Source organism: Hypanus sabinus, chromosome 8, assembly GCF_030144855.1.
Source record: "Hypanus sabinus isolate sHypSab1 chromosome 8, sHypSab1.hap1, whole genome shotgun sequence".
NCBI lineage: Eukaryota > Metazoa > Chordata > Chondrichthyes > Myliobatiformes > Dasyatidae > Hypanus > Hypanus sabinus.
This window is the reverse complement of record NC_082713.1, coordinates 144,814,488-144,842,278: the sequence shown is the minus strand read 5'-3', so window position 1 is coordinate 144,842,278 and position 27,791 is coordinate 144,814,488. Positions and strand designations below refer to the sequence as shown.

Below are 27,791 nucleotides of genomic sequence, written 5' to 3'. Positions count from 1 at the left end.
CACATAAACACCCTCCAGTAGTTTGTGTCAATTCTCACTAAGACACAGGTGGAGGTTAGTAAACAGATTTTAATCAAGGTCGGTGATGAATGCTGCCAGCTCATCATGATCACCAAGTCCAGGTCATTGCCTTGATCACAAAAGAAACTAATTTGAAGATTGCCGACTTTGCTTTTAATGTCAATGCTAGGAGATCAGAAATATTTCATTATATACTAAATTATTTACTTCATATTATTCAGAACTTACTTTAAATCAGGAGTTCTAGTGGATTTCCTGATAAACCATCAATTAAAGATGTCAATTAGATGAAACTAATAAGAAATTTATAGGCCTACTAGTTACTCCTATATTACAGAAGGGATAGGCTTGCCTTTTGAGGAAGCAAATTGATTGCAAGATACGAGAATTATACTATGCTCAGATTCATAAACCTAAAACTGACTGTATGCATACTGAAATTAAGCAAACATTAAGGAATGGTGGTGCTGTAATCTGATATTACTACAATTGGATAATCTATATTCAATATCACAAAATAATTACAAACTATTTTAAATAGAAAATTATCTCAAAAAGCAGCATAATTTTCATGCCTGTCTTCAGAAGAATGCAAAAAAAAACACCCCAGCTTCCAAATACTTCATCATTTAGCTTTGTCAAATAACATACATTGGGCTGGATTATACTGACCATTTACTAGAATCATTGTCTGTGGTCTAACCATGTGCACACTTACCTAGGTCAGATGTAGGTGTGCTGTCCCCCTGACTCCGTGCCCTGAAATCCAGTGGTCATTGGGCTCGAAACAGGGCAATGCAGTGGCCCTTGTTCAAAATGTTTTTTGAATGTTGGAAAAGCTACAGGCTGCACTTTGCCAATTGTGAAATTCCAAGTTATTTTAATAGTTTTTACTATATCTCCAACAGACATGAAAACATCTCAAAATTTAAGTAAATATTTCATAAAATTACTATTATTTTAAATGAAAAAATAAAATTAAACCAATTAAATTATTTCTAATTAAAATGCTCTATCAGAAGTAATTTAGAAAAATAATATCTTCTCCTCTGCTCCTAAATTTTTACATTACAATTGATTTTATAATCAACCATGTTGAACCTGGCACAGGAACCAACCAGCATTTCCCTGATGCAACAAAAAAAACTTAAAGAGATTCTATCTTTCCATTATGTCAGCCAAACCTTTAAGTTCTGATCAAAACTGACAGTAAAGGTCAGCAGAATCTGGCGCATCTAGCGTTACAATAATTGTAAATACAACTTCTGTTTGCGTAACATCTTTCATTTAGAAAATATCTACTAAATGCCTAGAAAAGCAAGCTCTTGACATTTTTAAAGAACTGAACATTCTTAATGGATTGGGAAAATTAAGTGCACGTCAGCCAAACATAACAAAAATAGTACAGGAATAATGCATGTCAAAAATGAGAAACATTCCCACCGAAAAGAGGTTAGGAGGGATGGAGGAACATGTTTAAAATAAGGTAAAGAAAACAGAGAATCTTGAAAACTAAAAGCAGAATTATGCTATTCAGCTCTAAAAGCTGATTAAAGCTGATCCTCAATCTCAGTACCATATCCTGCTCTCCACCCATACTCTTTGATGATTTGGGACTAGAAATCAGTGCATCTCCTCCTTAAAAAATTATATGCTAAGGAGAATGATTATGGATTTGTCCAGGATGTTAGCTAGATCATAGATGGGAAATACATTTATCATTATGGCATGGATAATTTGCAAGGCAGTAAAGGTCAGCAGGGTTTTGGCCCACCTAGCATTTTAATCATTGCAAAAACAGCTTCTGTTTGTACAACACTTTTGATGTGGAAATATCTACATGAACAAACAATGGGTAGCTCTTAAGTGTTAAGGGCACAAATATGGAATGGAAGGGGGTTGCAGAGAAAGAAAAGCATACTTGGAAAGTACAGGAATCCTGGAAATCTTGGAAGTAGGAATTCTCTAAGAGTAACAATGTTACTTCTATCTTCAAAATCTTGGCTCATCTGAAAACATGAACAAGACAGGCAAATTCATGATTTCAGGGTGTAGTGAAAGCGAGGAAGGCCATCAAAGCTTGCAGCCAGATCTGGACCAGCTGGAAAAATGGGTTGAAAAATGGCATATGGAATTTTAATGCAGACAAGTGTGAAGTGTTGCACTTTTGGGGGGGGGGGGTGCTGAAAATCTAAATCTTCTCAGTGAAATAACTATTTTAAACTATACTAGATTAATGATACTATAAAGCAGAATTAGGCTTTATACTTTGGCCCAGATAGTAACCCATTCACCTAGATTCACCTATCACTTGCCAACTCCTGCCCCCACCCTTCCACCTCATCTCTCTACACTAGCCATGTTCCCTCTATTCTTTCAGTCCAAATCAAAGGTCTCAACATGACAAATCAACTGTCCCTGCACTGATGCTGTGTGATCTACTGACACTCACTTTTTACCTCCATCCTTCCTAACAGTGCTGCTGAAGGATCTCAGCCTGAAACGTCGACTGTACTCTTTTCCATAGATGCTGCCTGACCTGCTGAGTTCCTCCAGCATTTTGTGTGTGTTGCTTGGATTTCCAGCATCTGCAGATTTTCCCTTGTTTGTAACAAAGCTGTTTTTTTAAATACATTTGTTCTGTTAAATTTTAAATACATTAATTCAGTTTGTCATCACATCAAACTCATTACTTTGCATTTGCCTGATGAAACTCCTAATACTCTAACAAAAAAAAACTACAGCAGTAAGGTAATACAAGAAATGTTTAGAGAAAGCTGAAATTGATGATATAAACAAAGGGCAAAGAAACTGCAGATTCTAGAAATCTGATAGAAAGGTAAAACATTTCCAACAAAATTGGGACAGCACCAAAAAAAATCTGTTCTATTCACAATACTAATTAGTTTCCTCAGTGCTTGCAGTAATTTCATTAAGGTATTAGTAAGTTCCCATATTAATTAACTTAAACTTCAGCTCAACCTTTCAGGAAAAGTACTCCAAAAAAAAATCAACACTTACCAGCACAAAATGCGCTAACATTCTCGTCAAACTGAAAGCGAACAACAGATCTATTCTGGTCAATGATATAGGTTTGGCCATCCCAAGCACAGGCCACCACTTCTTCTCGTCCATCACCCTAAATAAAGTGCAGACAACAATCATGCTTCCCTTAAAGCACACTACACATGGACAGCATAGTAGCGTAGTGGTTAGCATAACGCTATTGCAGTGCCAGTGACCCAGTACTGTAGTAAGGCGTTTGTACATTCTCCTGTGACCATATGGCTTTCCTCCCACATTCCAAACAAGTGTGCGTTAGTCAGTTAATTGGTTGCATGGGTACAATTAGCCTGTTTGGGCTAGAAGGGCCAGTTACTGTGTTGTATATTTAAAATAAATTAAATTAAAAGGATTTGTGCTTTCTATAATATCAGTCAGCCTGTTCATATACTATGGAAATATGGGCTTTGGGGAATTAAATCCGACCTGAATAGTTCAAACATGATGTGTCTGAACTGTTCACTTTAGTATTATTCAACACGGAAGAACATTGACTCATCAGCTGAAGGAGGGCAGTACGTAGTAATCAGCAGGAGGTTTCCCTTTTTATATTCGATCAGATGACATGAAACATCACAGGATTTGGAATCCATTACTAAAGGTTCCCAGGATTTTTTTCCTTTCACTTATATAATACACAGAACAAATAGCACCGTTCTCCCTCTATTGGGCTTGCCACAATGAGACAACATACAAGCCAGGGATTGCTTCATTGTTTAGCATGTTGTCGGAAAGGTATCATGGTGTGTGTATTAGGGCTAGGGATAGCTCTCCCGATTTTGATGCCAGTACCCAAATGTTTGTGAGGAGAAATTTACAAAGCTGCCGGGGCTAAAAGGAATTTTACACCAGTACAGACAGAATCACAAACAAAAATTTAAGAACCATTTGTGTGACCAGTTAAGTTGCCAAGGTATCATAGTGTATGTACTGAAAGCTGGTAAATAGAATTTGTACAGATAGATACTTGAAAGTTGACATAGACATAGTGGGCCAAAAGGTCTGTATTTGTTCCATATATCTCTATAGCTCTATTTGGTGACGAGGTCAGTACCAGCTATCAGTCCGCTTTTATTCTTTATTTAGTTTAACATGATGGTTATGGAGTTGCTTGTGTTTAACACTTAAACATCATCTGAAGTGGCTTAGCAAGTGGCATTGTATCCTTCAACTTTCCTACACTTCAATCCTGAATTCACTATAAATAAGGCCAGGCTGAGAATATTTCAAATGATCATTTTTCAACTTTGCCACCAAGAGTGCTAGTGCACAATCTGTAGTTTTTCTTAGGATAACTTATCATTGTGACAGACTAATAGTTGCAGCTGTAGCAAAATAAAAACAAAAGCTTTATGGTTTAATTGCTCATTTAATATCAATTATGCATGCAACGGCTGGATAGTGCAATCAAAACTATCAAAGCTGTTTCTATTTTTTAAGTAATTGTGAATTATAATTCCACCTGAATTTTTTTTTAATTTTGTACTTTGGCAATTAACTAAGTTTGCAAATTTTCTCCAAATTCAGCTCCGAGTTTCAGAGTTCAATTGTTTTCATCTACATTGTATCCCTAAAATGAAGTTAAAAAGTTAAAAATATCCTTCTATTTATAACCCAGACTCCCCCAAACTCTCTAAATTCTTATTGTTCTCTAAAAATATCTCCATTGTTATTTTCGTTACACACCTATCTCTTCAAATAATCAACCCTTTGGAGATTTATTGGTCTATAACAATGCAAGACTTCCCAGAATCAAATTGGAATGCTACTTTATTAAAGTGTGAAATCTATTTACAAAAACGGTGTTTCATTACAAGAAATTTTGATAGAGACATTGAATCATACAACACTACAGCACAGAAATGGGCACTTGTTCCAGTTCCCTCCTTCAAAAGTGGTCAATCAATAAAAATTTAGATAGACAAAGTTAACTGTTACATGAAATAAAAATTACAATACAAGTAACTTGTACTTAAAACAGCATTGTAGAAAATTACTCCTCCTCCTTTAAAGACACTTTACTCAAAAGATTCCTGAGAAAATATAGTTGGCATATTTTGCTAAAAATAAAAATAAAATAGGTAGGCCCTGACTGGACAAGCATGAGATGTGACAGGAGTGACTAATGTTATTTTTCCTGAGGAAGTTTATTGTAAAGTAAAACTGCATAAGTAATTTCACCTGGTTCAGGAGCAAACTTGAAAGAGTATTTTTTTTGCCAACATCAATTTTCTCAGCAGCATATTTCATACTCATGACAATCATACACTTGTTGTCCACTCCCTAGAGGCTTTGGTAGCTACTTATTGTCAGTAATTTCATGGGTCTCAGCCTTTACAATTTATGAAGGTGTTCTGATTCTCAAGGGAAAACTCAATTTCTATTAGGATCAAAAAATTTGAACAGAAAATAGCTTAGCATATGGTGATAGTAAAATTATAAAAATAAATGTAGCTGGTAAGTTGCATTATAGAGAAGGTTCTGTGAACCACAATGGTAACACTCACCGTCACATCTAACTTTTCCAAGGCAAAAAGCTGATGATCCACTTGAACAGACCACAAGAGTTTATCTGACCCATCCATCAGTTTTAGGGTTCCTGTTTAAACAAACAATAAATAGAATTATTCACTGATCACCATAACTCCAGTTAACAATGCATTAAACCTTTCGAAGGAAGCTTGTGTGTTGGTAAACTAATCAGGAAAAAAGGAGAAAAGGAAATATTGTCACAATCTTAAAAATAATTTTAATTGTACTTTTAAATTTCAACCTTGGAATTGGTTTATCATCGCTACATGTACTGAGACAAGCTGTTCACTGAATCTTGCAAGAAGTGACAATAAATCAATTTATACTCCAATTTTCCACTCTTCTTTGAGTTATAGCATCTTCAATTTCAGCACTCTGTATCATTAATGCTACTTGATGGAAGCTGAAAGCTTATTAAAATGAACAATCATCTCTTCCTTTCCTGTATCTACTTCCTTCATTAGATATCGTGCTAACACGATGATTCAAAAGCTATCATTACTGAATGAAATGCCAATCCATTACAAATTACGTATATTTGAACAATAACACTATTTACTTTGGATTCTTTGGAGAAGAGGCGGCACTGAATATGCAAGTCTACATCAACTCACCAGAAATTAAGCTCCTCCACTACAATCTGAAAGCATTTTGAACATCTTAAAATAAGGATATGAACTGTGATTATAGGAGAAACAAAATGCTTATCACCAGTAAAGGGGCTGCAAGCATTGTATATTTTGCCCCTACGTTTTTACAAGCTGTTTCTGAGCCTCAAGATTAGATATATGCAACAAGATCTTGCTTCTGTAGGAAACATGTACAATGCTGTGCATTTGTTCATACTTGTAATGCTGCAAAAATATCCTAGGGCACTGTGCCACAGCTGGGTGACACAGTGGCGCAACTGACAGAGCTATCCCCCTTTAGCTCCAGCAACCTGGGTTCAATTTCAACCTTCAGTGCCATCCGTGAGCAATTTGCACATTCTCTGTGGCTGAATAGGTATCCCACCTCTCAAAGGAATGCAAGTTTGTAGGTTAATTATCCAGAGCAGCGCACATTGTAAAACCAAGCAAATGTCTCTCTTCTGAAAGAAGTAAGGAGGCTCCTTATCTAAAGCCATTTGGCCTCAGGTATCATAGCTAGGACCCAATTGTCACTGTAATGGAAGTCCCATCTGTGTGAGAACACTAGGCTTATTGTCGATAACACTGCTTATCCAGCACCATCAAATGTTAATGTGAAAATGAAAAAAGAATAGGTATTTGGCTTTTCAATATAATGTAAAATGTTTGATTTAAACGTTTGCTTTGGAATGTTTACTTTTGAATTACTTTTATTTTCACATAGTGGACAAGCAAAAGCTTTGATAGTCACAAGCAAGTAAAATACAAGAACAGGGATGCTCTTACTGGTACCACAATCAAGTGAGTTGTTTTTGGCCACACCAAAAAAAAGGATACTTAAATTAAGTTTTTTTCTCCTCCAATTCTCCAACTGGTCACAAAGTAGTTGCTGGCAAGGGCAATGCCCTCATGATGCTGAGTTTGCATTGGATAAAGCATTGGTCTTGTTCCATTTAGCTCTTCTACACTAAATTAAGAAACAAAGGCATTGTTTCCGCACATTAATAGGCTGCTTCTTTACATTTTTAATGTTGTACTCCTTTACTCATATGCATGCTACATAGTTGTTTATAGTTTATCCAGTTTAGTCATGAGTCATATCTTGTCAATTGGTTCACTGTGGTGACTTAAACTCAGACAAGTTATTGGACTGATGTACAATGGAAGTATCATATTTGCAGTCAGGATACTGACTTGCAAAATAAATATTTTGTGACTAGACTATTCAGAAATCCTAAACATACAACTCACTTGGTGATGTTTGATGCATTTCCTTCCAACTCACAAGGTTTCTTTCTACTCACTAGGGCCTTTGTTTCTGTGCTTCCTTTAGCTCACAATGGCCATAAAACCAACACTCCCCTTGCACTCAGAGAGAATGAAATGCAGCCAGCTCTCTGGACTGATCGCAGGAACTAACTGCTTTATATGACAATCAATGGCAAACTGCATATTGCAAGTAGCTCCAGTTGCAGTTTGGAAGTGGCCAAATGCATTCAAATGCAGGGACAAAGATACCTTGACAGAAATGAGAAAGTGCTCACCACTCTGGTCTAACGGTGAGGTTGTGGGTTAAGACTGTGATACATTTCAGTGAGGACAGTCAGCACAGAGATCCCAAATACTTCTTCACTGAGATTTTATTAGAAAATTTGAATACCTTGGGTAGATTCAATCTCCTGCTAAGAGCTCTTCTTGTTTTACATGAAGGTAATATGAAGGTAGGTTGGTCAATAAAATAAAAGAGGATACCAAAAGGTTTTGTCAGATATAAAAGAGCAAAAGAGACCAAGAGTGGATACCAGGCTGCTGGAAAATGACGCTGGAGCGGTAATAATATGGGACAAAGAAATCACGAAAGAACTTAATAAGTATTTTGCATCAGTCTTCACCGTGAAAGACACCAGGGGCATGCCAGAAATTCAAGCGTGTTGGGGGCAGAATTGAGTGTATAATTGCTATTATTAAAGAGAAGGTGCTTGGGAAGCTGAAATGTCCGGAGTACATAAGTCACCTGGACCAGATGGACTACATCCCAGGATTCTCAAGGAAGCAGCTGAAGAGATTGCAGAGGCGTTAGTAGTGATTTTTCAAGAATCACTAGATGCTGGAATGGTTCGGGAAGACTTGAAAATTACAAACATCACTCCACCATTAAGAAGGGAGGGAGGCAATAGACAGGAAATTATAGGCTAGTTAGACTGACTTCAGCGGTTGGAAAGATGTTTGGAGTCCATTATTAAGGATGAGGTTTCAGGGTACTTGGAGGCACATGATAAAAAAGGTCAAAGTCAGGGTGGTTTCCTTAAGGGGAAATCTCGCTTTACAATTGGTTGGAAGTCTTTGAGAAAATAATAAGCAGGAGAGACAAAGAAGAGTTAGTGGATGTTGTTTACTCGGATTTTCAGAAGGTACCACACATGAGACTTTTAAACAACTTAAGTATTACAGGAAAGATACTAGGATGGATAGAAGATTTGCTGACTGGCTGGAGGCAAAGAGTGGAAATAAAGGGGACCTTTCCTGAAAGGCTGTCGGTGACAAGTAGTGTTCTGCAGGGAATTGGGACCACTTCTTCTCACATTATATGTTAATAATCTGGATGATGGAACTGATAGCTTTGTAGCCCAGTTTGTGAACAATACAAAGATAGTACATAGAACATAGAACAGTACTGTACAGGAACAGGCCATTCAACCCACAGTGCTGTGCTGAACCAGCTAAAAAGCAAATCAAAAACACCCAAACACTAATCACTCCTACCTATACAATGTTGATATCCCTCCATCTTCCTTGCGTTCATGTACCTATCTAAACATCTCTTAAAAGCATCTACCACCATACCAGGCAGCGCATTCCAGGCATCCACCACTCTTTGGGTAAAAAAACTTAACTCTCACATCCCCTTTGAACCTACACCCTCTCATCTTCAAATCGTGCCCTCTGGTAGGTGGTGTTGAGGGAGCAGGGAGTCTGCAGCAGGAATTGGACAGATTAGGAGAATAGGCAAAGCAGTGGTAGATGGAATATAGAGTTCAGAAGTGTATGGTCATGAACTTTGGTAGAAGGAATAAAGGCACAGACAATTTTCTAAATGAGAAAATTTAGAAATCAGAGGTGCAGAGGGACTTGGAAGTCCTGTAAGATTCTCTAAAGGTTAACTTTAAGGTTGAGTCAGTGGTAAAGAAGGCAAATGCAACGTTAGCATTCATTTCGAGAGGAGTGGAATATAAAAGCAAATATGTAATGCTGAGGCTTTATAAGGCATTGGTCAGATCTCACTTGGACCATTGTGAGCAGTTTTGGGCTCCTTATCTAAGAAAGGATGTGCTGGCATTGGAAAAAGTTCAAAGAATTATCCCCGGAATGATAGGGTTAACAAATGAGGCACATTTGATAGCTCTGGGCTTGTACTTCCTGGAGATTAGGAAAGTGAGTGGGTTTTCACTGAAATATTGAAAGGCCTTGATAGGGTGCATGTGGAGAATATGTTTCCTATAGGGGGTAAGTCAAGGACAAGAAGGCACAACTTCAGAATCGAGGGATGTCCATTTAGAACAGAGATGAGGAGGAATTTCTTTAGACAGAGGGCTGTGAATCCATAGATTCAATGCCACAGATAACTTGGAGGCAAAGTCATTGGGTATACTTAAAGCAGCGATTGATATTTCTTGATTAGCAAGGGTGTCAAAGGTTATGAGGAGAGGGAAGGAGAATGGAGTTGCAAGGGATAATAAATCAGCCATGATGGAATGGTGGAGCAGACTCGATGGGCCAAATGGCATAATTCTGCTCCTGTGTCTTAGGGTCTTACTTTAATTCCGTTTTCCCAAAACAAAACATCTGCACTTAATTTAATCTGACTTAATCATTAACTATAAAAATTTTCAAGATTCGTTTAGACTCTTAATTCGATTAGGCACTCAATGTTTGAGTATCACATATGCAGTTCTGAGGAAGGAACAGCAACAGGAAATATTTACTCTTTGTACACATTCTGCTTCTCTGTAAAATGTTCAGCATTTTCTGTTTTTATGTCAAGTCTGCTATCCCAGGATTAAGTTGTTTTATATCATTAAGAACCTATGAAATGGAAACTCATTAGGATTCTTAATGTAGGGCTCTAAACACTGGGTACATAACAAGAACGGAAATAAATACTTGGAATGCATATACTGGGTACTGTCATTGGGAGGTTGAAACATCACATTCAAGTTGCTTACAGAATGTCAATGTCTTTTTATTCTCATCCTAGTAACTTGAAAGATGTCTAATGCACAACAATTACTGGACATAATATGAGATTATTCCATTTATAGCATTACCCATGGCCCATATAATTATAACATGCACAAAAAAATTCTTTCTTCTATTTAAAAGAGATGTATATCACCAGTCTCTCTGTAATTTCTGTTCCACTGACTTCCGAATAGAAAAAGTGGTAATAGAACAAATTGAGACACTTAAATGGAACAATTTAATTGCAGACCACAATAACAATGTTCACAATGAAAAAGATTGCTGTGTGAATCCAGGAAATGTTCTGCAAAATAGGTCACTGAAGTAGAAGGAGAATGTCAAAATAAGCCTATAGCCTGTTGTGTTGTCCAAGAAAGAAGCTTCCTCCTGCTGCTCTAACAGACCTAATTAGCCACATAAGCATTCTCAGATGGCAAAAGAGTATTTTCTAAAAAAAAACTAATATCTAAGAAACTGCATACATTAAAGAAAATGGTTCCAGCATTTCAATCCACTGTCCTTGTTCTTGAACTAGAAGTAAGTATTTGAACTATTCTGCATTTAAATGCTTAAATAAAACTAAATTGGCATAATATTGCACTTTTTAAATTAAAGTTGCTTCTGGAGGATTGAGAAATGTAAAAATATCCAATTTAGAGTACTGTTTTCCTAAAAATAGTCTCTCAAAATAAATGGGAGAAAGAGTATTAATTCACTTGCAATCAAGAGCATCCTGACTCAGGCAGCTAATTTTGAAAGGACAATTATATTTGATAACTCTATTGGAGAACTGAAGGTTTAACTAACAGGGCTAATAAGAGGTAACTACTGGGTATGGTATTGCCGGCTCTATTTGATGTGTATGTTCTTGCCTCACTTCCTGTCCACACAACTCTGAAATGTAATTTTCTGTCCCTTCAGGCAGTATGCTCCTGCTCAACACATCAGATGCCCTAAATGCCCTGCTAGGTTTGTTTCTATCATGTGAAGTTTGCTGTTGGCTCCAGCATCACAAATATCCTAATGCTCATAGTCCTAACTACTTAATCACAATGCCTGAATGGGATTTTATCCAAAGAATCTAACAAGGATCCCACAGGGTCCTATTGGCTGTTGACTATTCAATTGAAAAGTATTTCACCTAATTATCTCAGGAAGGCTTAAATGATTTTCAAAGGAGCACAGGTGATGTTAACAGGTGAGTCTAATGTCATTTGAAACAGCTAATATCCTATTTTCAAATACTCTGTTACCACTAAACTACTAATGTCAAGCTGACTGGCCTACTATTCCAATTTTCTCATTTTCTGTTGGCTTGTTTATATTTGCCATCCTCCAATTTCACAGAACCATTTAAAAAAGGAATTCCAAGGATCAAAATCAATACATTCATTGTAGATATTCAGATGAAAGGGTTTACCAGCTTTCAATTTCATTATTTTTCTTCAGTATCCAGTTTACTCACCATACTAACCATTATGAAGACAGAGCTGCAATATCACTGTTCCCCTGGTAATTTGCTTTGTAGTTATCTCTTTGCATTTGCACATCTCGTACATTTTCAAAAGCATTTCCAATCTGATAATATCGCACAAATCTTAACTCGGAATATGTTCACACCTCAAAACCGGACTACTTCCAGTTTTAATGGAGTTGACAACCAGTGGGTTGATCATCCACTGAGGAAAACAGGGTGATTATCATGAAGCTCTTTGGAAGTTAGTTCACCACTAACCACTGGGTAGCCAACTTCTACAAAAGTACGAACTGAGTAACCAGAATTTTAGAGGTAACTGCCTAGGTTGTTCCACTACAATTACAGCACACTGGCATCTAATGTATAATGTAGATTACCCAAGCACATCTTTACAAGTTCCAGAATAAAACCCAATCTGGCTAATAACCATCCTCAAACATCAAAGTGATGAAAAATAATGTTGATAGTGCTATCTAGAAGCATTAAAATGTCTGGTTTAAGATTGATTGGGATTATTTAGCTCCAAAACCATTAAAATCCTGATCCAAACTGAACCATGGAATTGAATTCCAAAGATCAGGCAGGAATGATTAGTTTGGATGTAAAAGGTAACAATTACCTTAGTATGCCACCAATGGACGTGGCAGGAAAATACATGGCAATGGTTGCAGTCCTATCTTCCACAAAGGAAGGCAGCTGTGGTGTTGGAAGTCAACTATCCTGATCCCAGGGCAGTGCAGTGGTTCATCAGGGCACAAGCCTAAGAGCAACCATCATCTGCTTCATCAAGTGGCTCAGGTCCAGAAGTGCGACTGCCAACTGTGCAATATTCAATTCAGTCTCAACTCCTTAGAAAGTGGAGTGAAAATGTAAGTGTACAGATGCCTTAGGTGTGATTTCGGAGGAAGTACGAGGGGTGGGGGAGTTGCATTTTTGATTAAAAGGAACCTCAGGAAAGTGGTCAGAGGTGAACTTATTGCGGGATCATACAGTGGGGCATTATGGAGGGCGCTGAGAATCAGGAGGCAGATGATCACTTTGTTACTTTGTACTATAGGCCCCTAGATAGTCAATGGGAATTAGAGGAACTATAAGCACACAACGCCACAGGTGAGGCCTAGTCCTCACTACAACTAAGGCCCAAAAGCTCCCCTGTAAACCACCAATATCAGTGAATCGGATTTGCCCCATTCCACATTAATAATGTGCAACAGGGTCTTGCAATCACAAGAAAAGTGACTTAAGATGATCACTCGTTGTCAGATTGCACACCAACTCCTCCCAAGCCTCTTTGACACAGGCAGCAGCATGATCTGCATCAGCTCCTCCAGTTTTTTTGCCAACAAGCAACTCACTAATGGGTGAGACATGTAGTACTTAGTTCATAATGTCCAGCAGGGTCTTGCAATCATAAAAACTGTTTAAAAAGGACAATAACGCCTTTGGTTGACCCTGTAGAAGCCACTGCAATTGAATGCGCTACGATCTTACTGGAAGTAAATGTGTTCAGGCAATATATAGAAGTTCCTACTAAGGAGAGGGCAAAGTTCAACCTACTCTTGGCAAAGGCTGATTGGAGTAGGTTGTTCATGAGTAAAGGGACCTCAAAGAGTGGAAGATTTTTAAAAACAAGATAGCAAGAGCTCAAGATCTACATGTTTCTGTCAGAGTGAAGGGCAAAGCTATCAGGAGGAAGGAACCCCGGATAACAAGAGATATTGAGACTCTGGCTGGGAAAGAGGCGGTATGGATCAAATATAGGGAGCTAGGATCAAAGGACTCCCTAAAGATATATACAGGGGATACAGAAGTACAACTGAGAAGGAAATCAACAGGGCAAAAAGAGGGTATAAGGTAGCTTTACCAGAGAAGATTAAAGAGAATCCAAAGTCATGACTGCAGATGACATCAAAATTGGTAATATATTGGTCAGAGAAAAGGGTTACAATAGGATATTGATCAACTGGAAAAGTGGAGAAAGAAAAACCAGATGATATTGTAGACAGTGAAGAAGGCTAGCAAGAATTAATGTTTCATCAGCTGGGTAATTAGGCCAAGGGAAATAATAAAATTAGATTAATTCTGATGAATGTAAAATGTTTTGGAAAGTCAAATCAAGGACTTTCACAGTGAGCAGTAGGGCCTGGGGAGTGTTGTAGAACAGAGGGGCCTTGGAATTCAGGTACCTGATTCCCTAAAAGTGGAGTCACCAATAGATGAGGTGCAGAAGGTTGCTTTTGCAATGTGGGCCTTCATCAGTCAGATCATTGAGTATAAGTCATGTTGCAGTCGTACAAGATGTTCGTGATGCCACATCTGGTCACCCTGCTATCGAAAAGATGCTATTAAATGGGGAAATAATGCAGAAAAGCTTTACAAGGATGTTATCAGGAGTCAAGGGACTGAGTTGGATGAGAAGTTGGACTGAGGAGTGATGTTATATAGGTGTGTAAAACCATGAGGATCATACATAAAGTGAATGCATTCCGTCTTTTTCCCAGGTTTGGGGAATCAATGTTTAAGGTGAGAAGGGAAAGACTTAACAGGAACTTGAGGAGCAGATTTTTTTTTAAAAGCAGAGAATGGTACATATATGGAATGAACTGTCAGAGGAAGTGCTGAAGGCAGGTACAATAACAACGTTTAAAAGACAATTAGACAGTTATATGGAAAAGGAAAGGTTTAGAAACTTATGAGCCAAATACAGGCAAATGGGACTAATTTGGGCATCTTGTCAGCATGGACTAGTTGGGCAGAAGGGCCTGTTTCATTGTATTACCCCATGACTCTAAATCACCCATGCCTGTGTATGGTCATACATGGACATCACTGAGACTTGGACAGCTGACCATCACATTAGTGCCACTAAATTGTCAACAAGACAAATTAATCATGTACTCATTATTTTAAATGGCATTATTACTGCTGAGTCATTCATCATTAACACACTGGGATCACTTTTAAATAACAATTCAATTGGACCAACCAAATCAATGAGTATATATCCTGTAGAGTGATTCATTTCCTGACAATCAAAGTTTTTCCACATTAATTGAGAAGTATCTAAGAAGTGTGGTGAAATTCTTTCCACTTGTCAGGATGAGTACAGCTTGGATAGTACTCAAGCAGTTTCGGTACCATCGAGGACAAAGCAGCCTGTCGACTGGCATTACTTGTTCCACATTTAGTCCCTCAACAATACAGGCAGTGGCAGCCATGTGTGCATCTTCAAAATGCGTTGCATTTACTCACTTATGTTATCCTGACAGTGCTACCTATAACTGTGACCCATACTGCTAAGTAGAACAAGGCCAGAAGGCACATAGAAACATTTCCAACAGCACAGCTCCTGCAAGTCATATCATGACTTGAAAATATACTTCGTTTCTTCATTGTCACAGAATTGTATCATAGGACTACGTACAATATGTACACAGCACCATTATGTGAGTAGCTTCACTAGAAGGACTGTAGCAGTTCAAGAAAATCACTCACTACCAGCTCCTCAGCAGGTAATAATTGCTGACATTGTTAGCAACACCTAGATAAATTTTTAAAACTTCATTAATGATTTTGACAATGATCAGACCACATCCACAACCATCCTACGATTCGCCCCATGCCTCACATCAACGTCTAACCACTGTGGGAAAACCCAATTATCAGAAGCTTTCTGAACTTCCAATATTCATTTTCATGAAAACTCTACTTTCAGCCAAATACAGACCACATCAGAGTTATTCTCTCTGAAGTATTTAAAGTACCATGCAAAAGAATTAGGTTGGGGGGGGGGGGGGGTGAGGTAAGTGTGTGTGTGTGTGTGTGTGTGTATACATATACACAAACATATTTTATTAATATATATGCATGGTATTGCATATTGGTTAAGATAGGAATGTGAAAAGGGAATGGCCTTTTTCTCAGGAGGAGGTACAGAAGCCTGAAGGTACACAATCAGCAATTCAAGAACTGCTTCTTCTCCTTTGCCATCTGATTACTAAATGGACATTGAACCCATGAATACTACTGCATTTTTTAAATATATATTATTTCTATTTTTGCACAATTTTTAATCTACTCAATATATGTATACTGCAATCGATTGATTTATTATTTTTTTCTTCTATATTATGTACTGCATTGAACTGCTGCTGTTAAGTTAACAAATTTCACAACACATGCCAGTGATAATAAACCAGATTCTGATTGTGGGCAGGGAAACTTATTTATATAAATAAGAGTACTTAGCTTTGTACTAGCTCAGTAGTATTAGGTGTTATTTGGTAGCTGGAAAGACATAATATACAGTACTGTGCAAAAGTCTTGGGCACCCTAGCTATATGTGAGAGACTTGCTCAACTACAACAAACAAAAGGAGTAAAATTATTTCTCAAATTAGTTTCAATATTGTGTACATCAAAAAAATTCTAAATTTTGTGCATTTTCATCCATCACAACTCAAATGTAAATTTATTTATTCCACTCTGAATATTTTGTCATTAATGATTTATACATAGGCATAATATTATTATTTTTACCATCCAATGTGCACAGTGCAAATAAGCCAGACTTGGATGCATCATCACAAGAGCCTATGGAAAAAAAGCAAAAATAATGTTATTTTTATTTATTCAATTGAATATCCTTCAAAATATTATTCCCTTTACAACTCTTTGCCCTTACACAACAAACATACAAGCAGTCTCGGGCAATCCTGCTAATGCAAATATACATTAAATAATCTTCAGTTAGCCCTTTAGAAATAACCTGTTAATTTATTCGCAGTGCCTCCTCAAAGCAAGAAACCCAAGATTAGCAAATAAACAAATCTCAATCCAGCCGCTGGTGAAACACACACCAGTACAAAAGTCGTTGATCTCTGTGAAAAATGTTATGAAATGATTTCTTTGCAGAACATTTAAAAACTAAATTGAATTGACCTGTTTGAAGCTTGAGGACTAAACATATTTTCCTGTGCATTCATCTCCAGTTAGCAGCGCTAAAAGCATTATATAGTACAGCTGCATATTCTATTCCATTTTTATTTAATCAAACTTTCAAGGTGAAATGGAACACAGTGCCACTACCTGCTGTAGGCCACTTTGTGGTTCCTGATGGTTGGCAGTAGTCAGTAGCACATCATATTCAGCTTAAAGGCAACATAAATTTGTGGGATTGGTGTGATCATCAATATTGATTTGTTTGTAGCAGTGTTCCTCTTGTCATTGCTTTAGGGCCAGGATGAGGGAGATAACACAATGAATTATGCGATGCTCAGTTCAAGTCGCCAGTATTGCTCTCGAAGTGGGTGAATTAACAGGTGCTTGTAGCTGGATTGTAGATGTCACCATGTGGTTTTGTGCTTCTTTCTATAACAAGGTGTTGGTTAAGATTAGACTGTGCTGCAGCCATTTTGTTAGAAGTGGATTCCTTTGGAAATTGCTTTCCCTGTTGCCTGCATGCTGATCCATCTTACTCAGAGTCGTTCTTTACCAAATTCAATGAGACAAATGCTTACGGTCTAAGCTATGGGGTCAGAGTCCTATGGTCAAAATCACCCAATAGGATCAAACATGAAGAACTTGCCCACCAAATTGATGCTGAAATTTCACTATGAAAAAAGCATTCATCAAAAATGCTATTGAACAGAAGGGAACAGGTATGTCACTACCCATCCTGAGAGTTTCCAGTGCACCTGAATCTACTGTCACTTTCACAAACATAAGATCAGTCTTCTGGAAGATGAACCCATGGAAACTACTGGCCCTGGATGGTTTCTATGGCGATGTCTATAGATCAGCTGGTGGGGTGTTTTTAGCCCCTCTCTGTTTCATGCTGTCGCTCCTTCCTGTTTTAAGAAGACCAGTATTGTCTCAGTACCCAAGGAAATAAAAAGATAATGTATCTTAATGATAATCATCCAGTGGCTTTGACATTGACCAGCTGAAGTGCTTTGAGAGGCTGGTCATGTCACAGATCAATTGCAGTTTTTCAGACGTTTCAAGGATTCTTCATGCCATCTTGTCGATATTTATTGCTTATTTATTATTTGCACAGTTTGCTTTTGTTTTTGCACATTAGTAGTTGCAGTCTTTCATTGATTCTATTGTGTTCCTTGTATTTACAGTGATTGCCCGCAAGAAGTGAATCTCATGTTGAATCTCGTGGTGATGTATATGTACTTTGATAACAAGTTTCTCTCGAACCTCAACCCACTGCAATTTGCCCTCCTCTGAAACAAGTCAATAGTGGAATCCATCTCTCTGGCCCTAAACTCATCTCTGGAGCATCTGGACAGTAAAGACATCTGTCAGACTATTGTTTATTGACTACAGCTCTGCATTCAATACCATTATTCCAAGCAAACTCATCATCAAACTCTGGAACCTGGGAGTGAATATCTCCATCTGCAACTGGATTCTTGACTTCCTGATGAACAGACCCAAATCAGTAAAGATAGGCAGCAACAACTCCATCATGATTATCCTAAACACTGGTACTCCACAAGGTTGCATCCTCAGCCCCTACCCTATTCCCTGTACACTCATGACTACATGGCCAGATTCTGCTCTAACTCCTTCTACAAGTATGCAGACAATACCGCCATAGTGGGCCACATCTCAAGTAACAATGACTGAGAATACAGGAAGGAGAGCTCAGTGACATGAAGCCATGACAACAATGTTTCCCTCAATGTCAACAAACATAAGAGCTGGTCACTGACTTCAGAAAGGGGTGGGGGGTGAGGTGCAGATGGTCCTGTTTATATCAACTGTGTTAAGGTTGAGAGGGTTGGGAGCTTCAAATTCCTAGATATGAACATCACTAAAAGCACGTCTTGGTTCAACCACATCAACCACTTACTCAGGAGGCTTCAGGAAAATGTCCCCCATGACTCTTACCAATTTTTATCGATGCACCATAGAAAACCTTTTGTCTGGATACATAATGGTTTGGTATGGCAACAGCTCTGCGCATGACACAGGAAACTGCAGAGAGTTGTGGACACATCTCAGCACATCATGGGAATCAGCCTCCCCTCCATGGACTCTGTCTATACTTCTCACTGCCTCAGTAAAGTGTAATCAAAGACCCCACTCACCTCTTGGCATTCTCCCTTTTCTCCCATCAAGCAGAAGATACAAAAGCCTAAATGCATATATTACCAAACTCAAGGACTTCTATCCTGCTGTTATCCAATCCTTGAATGGATCTCTCAAACAATAAGATGGATATTTGGTTTCACAATACACCTTGTAATGACCTTATTGTTAACTGCACTGCACTTTTGTGATAACTTTTACACTTTATTCTGCGTTGTTATTGCTTTTTTTTTAAACTTTATTCTAGGTCAATGTTCTGTGCAATGATTTGATCTATACAAACAATATGAAAGACAAGTTTTTCACTGAAAATTGGTACATGTAACAATAACAAACCAAAAGCAACACTATTCAGTGTTAAATGCAATTGCAACTTGCTTTCCAAAATTGAGATAAGGGATAAGGTGTCCTCAAATTAAAATATTTAATTAATCAATAAATCAAAATACTTATTGTCCAGAAGTCTTAAATATTCACCCCATTTTCCTCAAATATCTCCTATCCATATACCTGTTTTAAAACCTTTTAAATGTTGTCCTTGAATCATTTCATCTGTCTACCCAGTTATGTCTTCTCTTGACAGAGCTGTGTCAAGCTTGCAAATGACAAGGCCTCCTTCATGCACCCAAATGAGTTCACCTGGGGCTAAACATGAAGAATGTTTACCTGGAAGAGGACACTAATGTTGGGTTATCTATCCTTCCAGTGAATTTGGTAATCTTGAAGGGTGGCATTGGTGGCATCTTTCCAGACCAATTTTTTTTAAAAGCTGCATCCTTTCCTCAAAAACTATGTTCAGTCTTTCTTGTTACAGTGTTGCACTTCACTTCCAAAAAACCTCTGGTGCAAAGACTGCTAATTATCAAAGTTCAAAGTAAAATTTATTATGAGAGTACATACATGTCCCCACATCACCCTGAGACTCTTTTGCAGCAGGCATACTTGGTAAAGGATCTGTATTGTGCAAATGCAGATAATAAACAAGTAGCAATAAAAAACGACTATGAAATAAATGAGTGTAGTTATCACCTTTTGTTCAAGAGCCTGATGGTTGAGGGGTAGTAACTGTTCTTGAACCTGGTGGTGTGAGTCCTGAGGCACCTGTACCTTTTACCTGATGGCAGCAGCGAGAAAAGAACATGGCCTGGGTGGTGAGGATCTTTGATGATGGGTGCTGCTTTTGTACCCCAACATTTCATGTAGATGTGCTCAGTGGTTGGGAGGTCTTTACCCATGATGTACTGGGCCAAATCCACTACCTTTTGCAGGATTTTCTGCTCAAAGGCATTGGTGTTCTCATACCAGGCCGTAATGCAGCCAGTCAACACACTTTCCACCGCACATCTATAGAACTTTGCCGTGGTTTTGGTGACATGATTAATCTCCACAGACTCCTGAGGAAGTATAGGCACTGTTGTACTTTCTTTGCAATTATATTCGTATGATAGGTCCAGTACAGGTCCGCTGAGATAAAGAGCATTGGTGCGGGCAGCGGAGTGGGAGCAAGGAGTGCTCGAGGTCGACAGACAACTGGAGATCAGAGGATCGGAGGATCAGCCATTGTAGGTAGGCCAAGACTGTTGGACCTACCTGGACAGTACCTGAGGAGGAAGGTAAAACTGCACAGGCGCGGGTGACATCAGCGGCAAGCGCGGAGTTTAAAAAGAGGCCCACTTTTAGGAGCGGGCAGCGGAGTGCGCGGGAGCAGAGTGCTGGGCTTTGGCTCGGCGGGCTTCGGTGCAAGGGGACTTCGGTGAGAGGAAATCAGTGAGCCTGAGTACGTGCTTGCTGAGGTAAAAAGGTAAGGTCAGTAGGTACTTTTTTCATTTATTCTGACTAATCTGGGATCAGGTAATGGGGGAGACAGTTAGAGCAGTGGTGTGCTCCGTATGCAGTATGTGGGAGGTCAGGGTCAACACAGTTGTCCCTGATGACCACACCTGCAAAAGGTGCATCCAGCTGCAGCTCCTATCAGACCGAGTTAGGGAATTGGAGCAGGAGCTGGATGAACTACGGATCATTCGGGAGGCAGAGACAGAGATAGATAAGAGTCATCGGGAGGTAGTCACACCAAAAAGACAGGAGGTAGGCAAATGGGTGACAGTCAAGAGAGGCAGGGGGAGCAGACAGAGAGAGCAGAGCACCCCTGTGGCCGTTCCCATCAACAATAAGTATACCGTTTTGGATACTGTTGGTTGGGATGACCTACCAGGAACAAGTTGCAGTGGTCCTATCTTTGGCACTGAGGTTGGACCCTCGACTAGGAAGGGGAGGAGGGAAGAGAAGAGAGTGGTAGTGATAGAGGATTCTATAGTCAGGGGGGCAGATAGGAGATTTTGTGGGGGAGATCGGGTGTCTCGGATGGTATGTTGCCTCCCTGGTGCCGAGGTCCAGGACATCTCAGATCGGGTGCAGGTTATTCTCGAGAGGGAGGGCAAGAACCCAGATGTTGTGGTCCAAGTAGGGACCAACAACGTGGGTAAGATGAGTGAGGGGGTCCTGCGTAGTGAGTTCAGGGAGTTAGGTGCGAAGCTGAAGGGCAGGACCTCCAGGGTAACAATCTCAGGATTGCTACCTGTGCCACGTGCAGGTGAGGCAAGGAACAGAAGGATTATACAGATTAATACGTGGCTGAGAGGATGGTGCAGGAGGGAGGGCTTCAGGTTTGTAGATAATTGGGCTTTGTTCCAGGGAAGGTGGGATCTGTTCCAACGGGACGGCTTACACCTGAACTGGAGCGGTACTAACATTCTTGCAGGAAAGTTTACTAGTGCTGCTCGGGGGGGTTTAAACTAAATTTGCAGGGGGCAGGGATCCAGAATGTGAGAAAGGATAGCGAGATGAAGAATAAAGGACAGGTGGGGACTACATGGTTCCAGAATATTAAGTGTGTAGTAGAGAAAGGTGAGGCGGAACAAGTGATAAGGAGGACACATGTACAGAGGGATGGTCTGACAGAACATGGAGTTAAATGTGCAGAAAGAATAAGTAAATTTAGGAAGGACAACAAAATTCAAGGGACATATAGCCCGATGGGAGTTCGGGGAGCTGGGTTAAGCACAATAGGCAGTGATTTAAACAGAGAGAGGAGAAATGGGCTAAAAATTCTATATCTGAATGCACGAAGTGTCAGAAATAAGGCGGATGAGCTTGAAGCTCAGGTGCAAATGGGTAACTATGATGTTGTTGGGATAATGGAAACATGGCTGCAGGGAGATAAGACCTGGGAAATGAATGTACAAGGGTATACGTGCTATTGTAGGGACAGAAATGTGGGCAGAGGGGGTGGGGTGGCCCTGTTGGTGAGGAATGAGATTCAGTCCTTTGCAAGGGGGGGGCATAGGATCAGGAGAAGTAGAGTCTGTGTGGATAGAAGTGAGGAACAGTAAGGGCAAAAAGACCCTAATGGGTGTTGTCTACAGGCCCCCAAACAGTAGCATGGATATTGGGTGCAAGTTGAATAGGGAGTTAACAATGGCATGTGGCAAAGGTTAATGTTGCAGTAGTTACGGGGGATTTCAACATGCAGGTGAACTGGGAGAATCAGGTTGGTGCTGGACCCCAGGATAGGGAGTTTGTAGAGTGCCTACAGGATGCATTCTTGGAACAGCTTGTACAAGAGCCGACCAGGGACAAGGCTATTCTGGATTTAGTGTTGTGTAATAAACAGGATTTGATAAGCGATCTTGAAGTAAAGGAGCCATTAGGAGGTAGTGACCATAATATGATAAGTTTTTATCTGCAATTTGAGAAGGATAAGGGCAGAACGGAGGTGTCAGTGTTGCAGTTGAACAAAGGAGACTATGGAGCCATGAGGGAGGAGCTGGCCAAAGTTAAATGGACGGATATCCTAGCAGAAAAGACAGTGGAACAGCAATGGCAGGTATTCTTGGGAATAATGCACAAGGTGTAAAATCAGTTCATCCCCCGGAGAAGGAAGGATTCAAAGAGGGGAAAGGGGCCACAATGGTTGACAAAGGAAGTCAGAGATTGCATAGCGTTAAAAAAAAAGAAGTATGACAGAGCTAAGGTGAGTGGGAAGACAGATGATTGGGAAATTTTTAAGGAACAACAGAACTTAACTAAAAAGGCAATACGGGGAGAAAAAATGAGGTACGAATGCAAGCTAGCCAGGAATATACAGGAGGATAGCAAAAGCTTTTTTAGGTATGTGAAGAGAAAGAAGATAGTTAAGAACAATGTTGGGCCCTTGAAGAATGAATTGGGTGAAATTGTTATGGGAAACAGAGAAATGGCAGAAGAATTTAATAAATACCTGAGATCTGTCTTCACTAGGGAAGACACAAGCAATCTCCCAGATGTATGGATGGGCCAAAGACATAGGGTAACAGAGGAAATGAAACAGATTGACATTGGGAAGGAAACGGTGATGAGTAGACTGATGGGACTGAAGGCTAACAAATCCCCAGGTCCAGATGGTCTGCATCCTAGGGTACTAAAGGAGGTGGCTCTGGAAATTGCGGATGCATTGGTAATCATTTTCCAATGTTCCTTAGATTCAGGATCAGTTCCTGAGGATTGGAGAATGGCTAATGTTATCCCACTTTTTAAGAAAGGAGGAAGGGAGAAAACAGAGAACTATCGTCCTGTCAGCCTAACATCAGTAGTGGGGAAGATGCTAAAGTCCATTATTAAAGATGAAATAGTGGCATATCTAGATAGCAGTGATAGGAATGGGCTGTGCCAGCATGGATTTACCAAGGGCAAATCATGCTTGACTAATCTATTGGAGTTTTTCAAGGATGTTACCAGGAAGTTAGACAAGGGAGATCCAGTGGATGTAGTGTACCTCGATTTTCAGAAGGCATTTGATAAGGTCCCTCATAGGAGATTGGTGGGTAAAATTAGAGCTCATGGCATTGGGGGGAAGATATTGACATGGATAGAAAACTGGTTGGCAGATAGAAAGCAAAGGGTAGCGGTGAACGGGTGTTTCTTGGAATGGCAGGTGGTGACTAGTGGGGTGCCACAGGGCTCGGTATTGGGACCAGAGCTGTTTACGATTTACATCAACGATTTAGATGAAGGCATTGAGAATAACATCAGCGAGTTTGCTGATGATACTAAGCTGGTTGGCAGTGTGACATGTGATGAGGATGTTTGGAGAATTCAGGGTGACTTGGATAGGCTGGGTGAGTGGGCAGATACTTGGCAGATGATGTTTAATGTGAATATGTGTGAGGTTATCCACTTTGGGAGTAAGATTATTATCTGACCAGTGTAGAGTTAGGTAAGGGAGAAATACAAAGAGATCTAGGAGTCTTTGTTCATCAGTTACTGAAGGTGAATGAGCAAGTGCAGCAGGCATTGAAGAAGGCTAATGGAATGTTGGCCTTTACTACAAAGGGAATTGAGTACAAGAGCAAGAAAATCCTTTTGCATTTGTACAGGACCCTGGTGAGACCACACCTGGAGTATTGTGTACAGTTTTGGTCTCCAGGGTTAAGGAGGGACATCCCGCTGTAGAGGAAGTGCAGCGTAGATTCACAAGGTTAATTGCTGGGATGTCCGGACTGTCTTACGCAAAAAGGTTAGAGAGACTGGGCATGTACACGCTGGAATTAAGGAGATTGAGAGGGGATCTGATTGCAACATATAAGATTATTAAAGGATTGGACAAGATAGAGGCAGGAAATATGTTCCAGATGCTGGGAGAGTCCAGTACCAGAGGGCATGGTTTAAGAATAAGGGGTAGGTCATTTAGGACAGAGTTAAGGAAAAACTTTTTCTCCCAGAGAGTTTTGGGGGTGTGGAATGCACTGCCTCAGAAGGCAGTGGAGGCCAATTCTCTGGATGCTTTCAAGAAGGAGCTAAGTAGATATCTTATGGATAGGGGAATCAAGGGATATGGGGACAAGGCAGGAACCGGGTATTGATAGTAGATGATCAGCCATGATCTCAAAATGGCGGTGCAGGCTCAAAGGGCCGAATGGTCTACTTCTGCACCTATTGTCTATTGTCTATAACAGTCTGCAGCATCAAGATCACCCAAAACTCAGTCATCAAGCTGCAGAGTGCAGAAGATGCTTGCAGTTGTGTATACTGCACTCAAACACTAAGCTCCAAATCATCATCCACTCATTCACTGAAGCAAAAGAGACAACAACATGCCTTATACTCAACAATCACTTGTTAAAGTTCCTCTACCAACCTGCGCCAGCAGCACCATACTACCTTTGGAAACCAAAATATATTAGCCTTTAAGGAACAGCCTGGTGTGAAAGCTGGAGACTCTATAACAGACTCTTGATCAGAGCAGTGGGAAATCTACCATTTCAATTTGAAATTTTACTGCCCATCAGTGGATCTTGGTAAAGAGCAATTTACATTAGATTCATATAAACTGAGACGTAATCAGTATATCTGAACTGAGGAGCAAACATCTGAAATCCAAACAAATTTCACACATGCCTCCCTCATCCTAACTCACCTAAAATAATATTCATCTAATTATCTGGAATATCAAGGTCTCCATTTTTAATTTTTTTACAGTTAAAATTGTAGTAATTAACTTCAGCAGAGTTGTTACTGAAACATGATATCAGAACAAGTACATGAAGTGTTCTTTATTTTCCTTATATTCTGTACAAGATTGTACAGGTAAATGTCACTTGGCCCAAATTAACTCACCCTTTGAGTAAGTTTGGTAACTCTAACTCTATCTTATACTGCTGGTTTTATATAACATTTCAGACTTTGAAGATCAATCCTTACATGAAAAAAGTATTTTCCCAGCATTAAATGTTTTAAAACTGTGCTTTTCTGAATGTATCTGTCTAGCTTCATTCAACTTTTTTTCTTTTTCCCCTTTCACAAGTCCCCATATAATTCTTTCAAAACTTTGATCAAATAGAAATATAACAAAAAGAGACATTAAACAGTTGTCCAGAAAAAGAAGTATCTAGTGCTTTCTCGGCTTATATGACAAATAAACTCTTCTCGGGCTTCCAGCCAGCTACAGGTATCGATTATAACCAAAGCTTCAATGACAAACTCTGCCACCTTCATCAGAGATGATACCTGGATATGTCTAGTCTGGTAGTATTTATACCCCCGTAGTCCATCCCTCCTGACTGGTTAGTCCTCATCCAATCAGTTTTCCGTTCTCCTATCTTATATACAATGAAGCAAGGCCTTCATCTTTGTTGAAAGTCTTTTCCTCTGGTTTCATTTCAATGGCTTCCTTTACCAGGTGTTCCCAAAATCCATAGGCGCAGCACAGTAGTTTTGTGCTGCTGAAGGTCAATCCTATGGCCATTGCAAATGCAGTTTTCTGATACTGCCGATTTCTCCAGGTACCCAAATGGATACACCTCCTGTGCTCCTTGTCTAGCTGATATATGCTGCTCCTCATTCACAGGGAATCCTGTAAATGTCAGCCGATCTGAGTCCCAGGTCACCTTTGACCCACATAAGCTGTGATTTGAGCTTCCTTACAGGTTCGTGAAAGATATTAATCCAGCATTTCTTCAGGATCCTAGCAATCTTTCTGAAACCATGGATAGGGATGACAGGCAGTAGCGACAGATTCCTCTTCATTGCTAGGTTTCCTGCTTTTTCTGTCAGCCCTTTCAAGGGTCTGATTAATTTCCTTCACCTTGTAGCCATTCTACAGGAACATTGTGCATAATCGTCTTATTTCTTCAGGGATTCTCTCCAGGGCTGAAATAGTCTTTCCATGGTTAATCAAAGTAGAAAGAACCGCTCTACATCGGGAGGTGTGACGGTAGCTGTTGTTGTTGAGGTATAAATCCCTGTGAGTGGGTTTCCGATACATATCTGGGGCTACTGTCTTGTTTCCGTCGTTCAGAATGTCCAGGAATAGGAGGCAACCATTCTTCTCCATCTGTACTGTAAATTGAATGCTTGGATGTATACTGTTCAGATGGTCGTGGAACTGTTGGGAGTGCCTGGAGTTGCTACCGCCTGTCTTCTCTATATTTCCATGACTTCTGGAAGGATTGCCAGGATCCAGAAGAAATACCATCAAAGATGACCTGGGACTCTGGTCTGCTGGCATTTACAGGATTGCCTGTGAATGTGAAGTAGCGTTTAACTGGCCACATGGGACGCACAATACAAACCCACATCACGGAGCGCAGGTGGTGCATCCATTTGGATTACCTAGAGAAATCAGTGGTAGCAGAACATTGCTTTCAAAATAGCCTTAGGATTGACTTTGACAGCACAAAACTACTGTGCTGCGCCAATGTCTTTTGGGACTGCCTGGTAAAGGAAGCCATTGAAATAAAACCAGAGGAAAAGAATTTTAACAAACATGAAGGTCCCACTCCAAGTAAGAATTGTGATTTGATTGTAAATAAGGTGGGAGAGCAAAAACCTGATTGGATGACGACTAACCAATCAAGCAAGATGGACTACAGGGGTTTAAATACCACTGGACTAGCCCGGCCCAGCCATCATCCCAGAGGAAGATGGCAAAGTTTGTCATCAAAACATCAAGTTATAATCAACACCTGCACCTGGCTGGAAGCCAAAGAAGAGTTTAACAATTGTTCAAATTTAGGTTTAAAATTAGTTGAAGGTACAAAGCCTAAAAGAAAAAATTTCTCCCAGTACACTATCCAACATTCATCTTTCAGCCAGAATCACTACGTCTGTTTAAGTGATCCACTATCTCATTACTGACAGGAGACCTTGCTAAGTGCAAAACTTTCTGGTATACTTAATTACTGTGCTTCTAAT

General features: G+C 39.6%; 1 protein-coding gene across 3 annotated transcripts in view; it reads right to left on the bottom strand.

Moving 5' to 3' along the window:
* itfg2 (integrin alpha FG-GAP repeat containing 2) overlaps positions 1–27,791 on the bottom strand; it is a 75,798-nt gene that overhangs the window by 21,484 nt on the left and 26,523 nt on the right. For all 3 annotated transcript variants that reach the window (XM_059978136.1, XM_059978137.1, XM_059978138.1), the window contains exons 8-10: positions 16,500–16,553; positions 5,592–5,683; positions 3,043–3,160 (exon numbers count right to left, since the gene is read on the bottom strand). In XM_059978136.1, the coding sequence (XP_059834119.1) occupies positions 3,043–3,160; positions 5,592–5,683; positions 16,500–16,553 (264 nt within the window). The remainder of the gene's footprint in view (positions 1–3,042; positions 3,161–5,591; positions 5,684–16,499; positions 16,554–27,791) is intronic.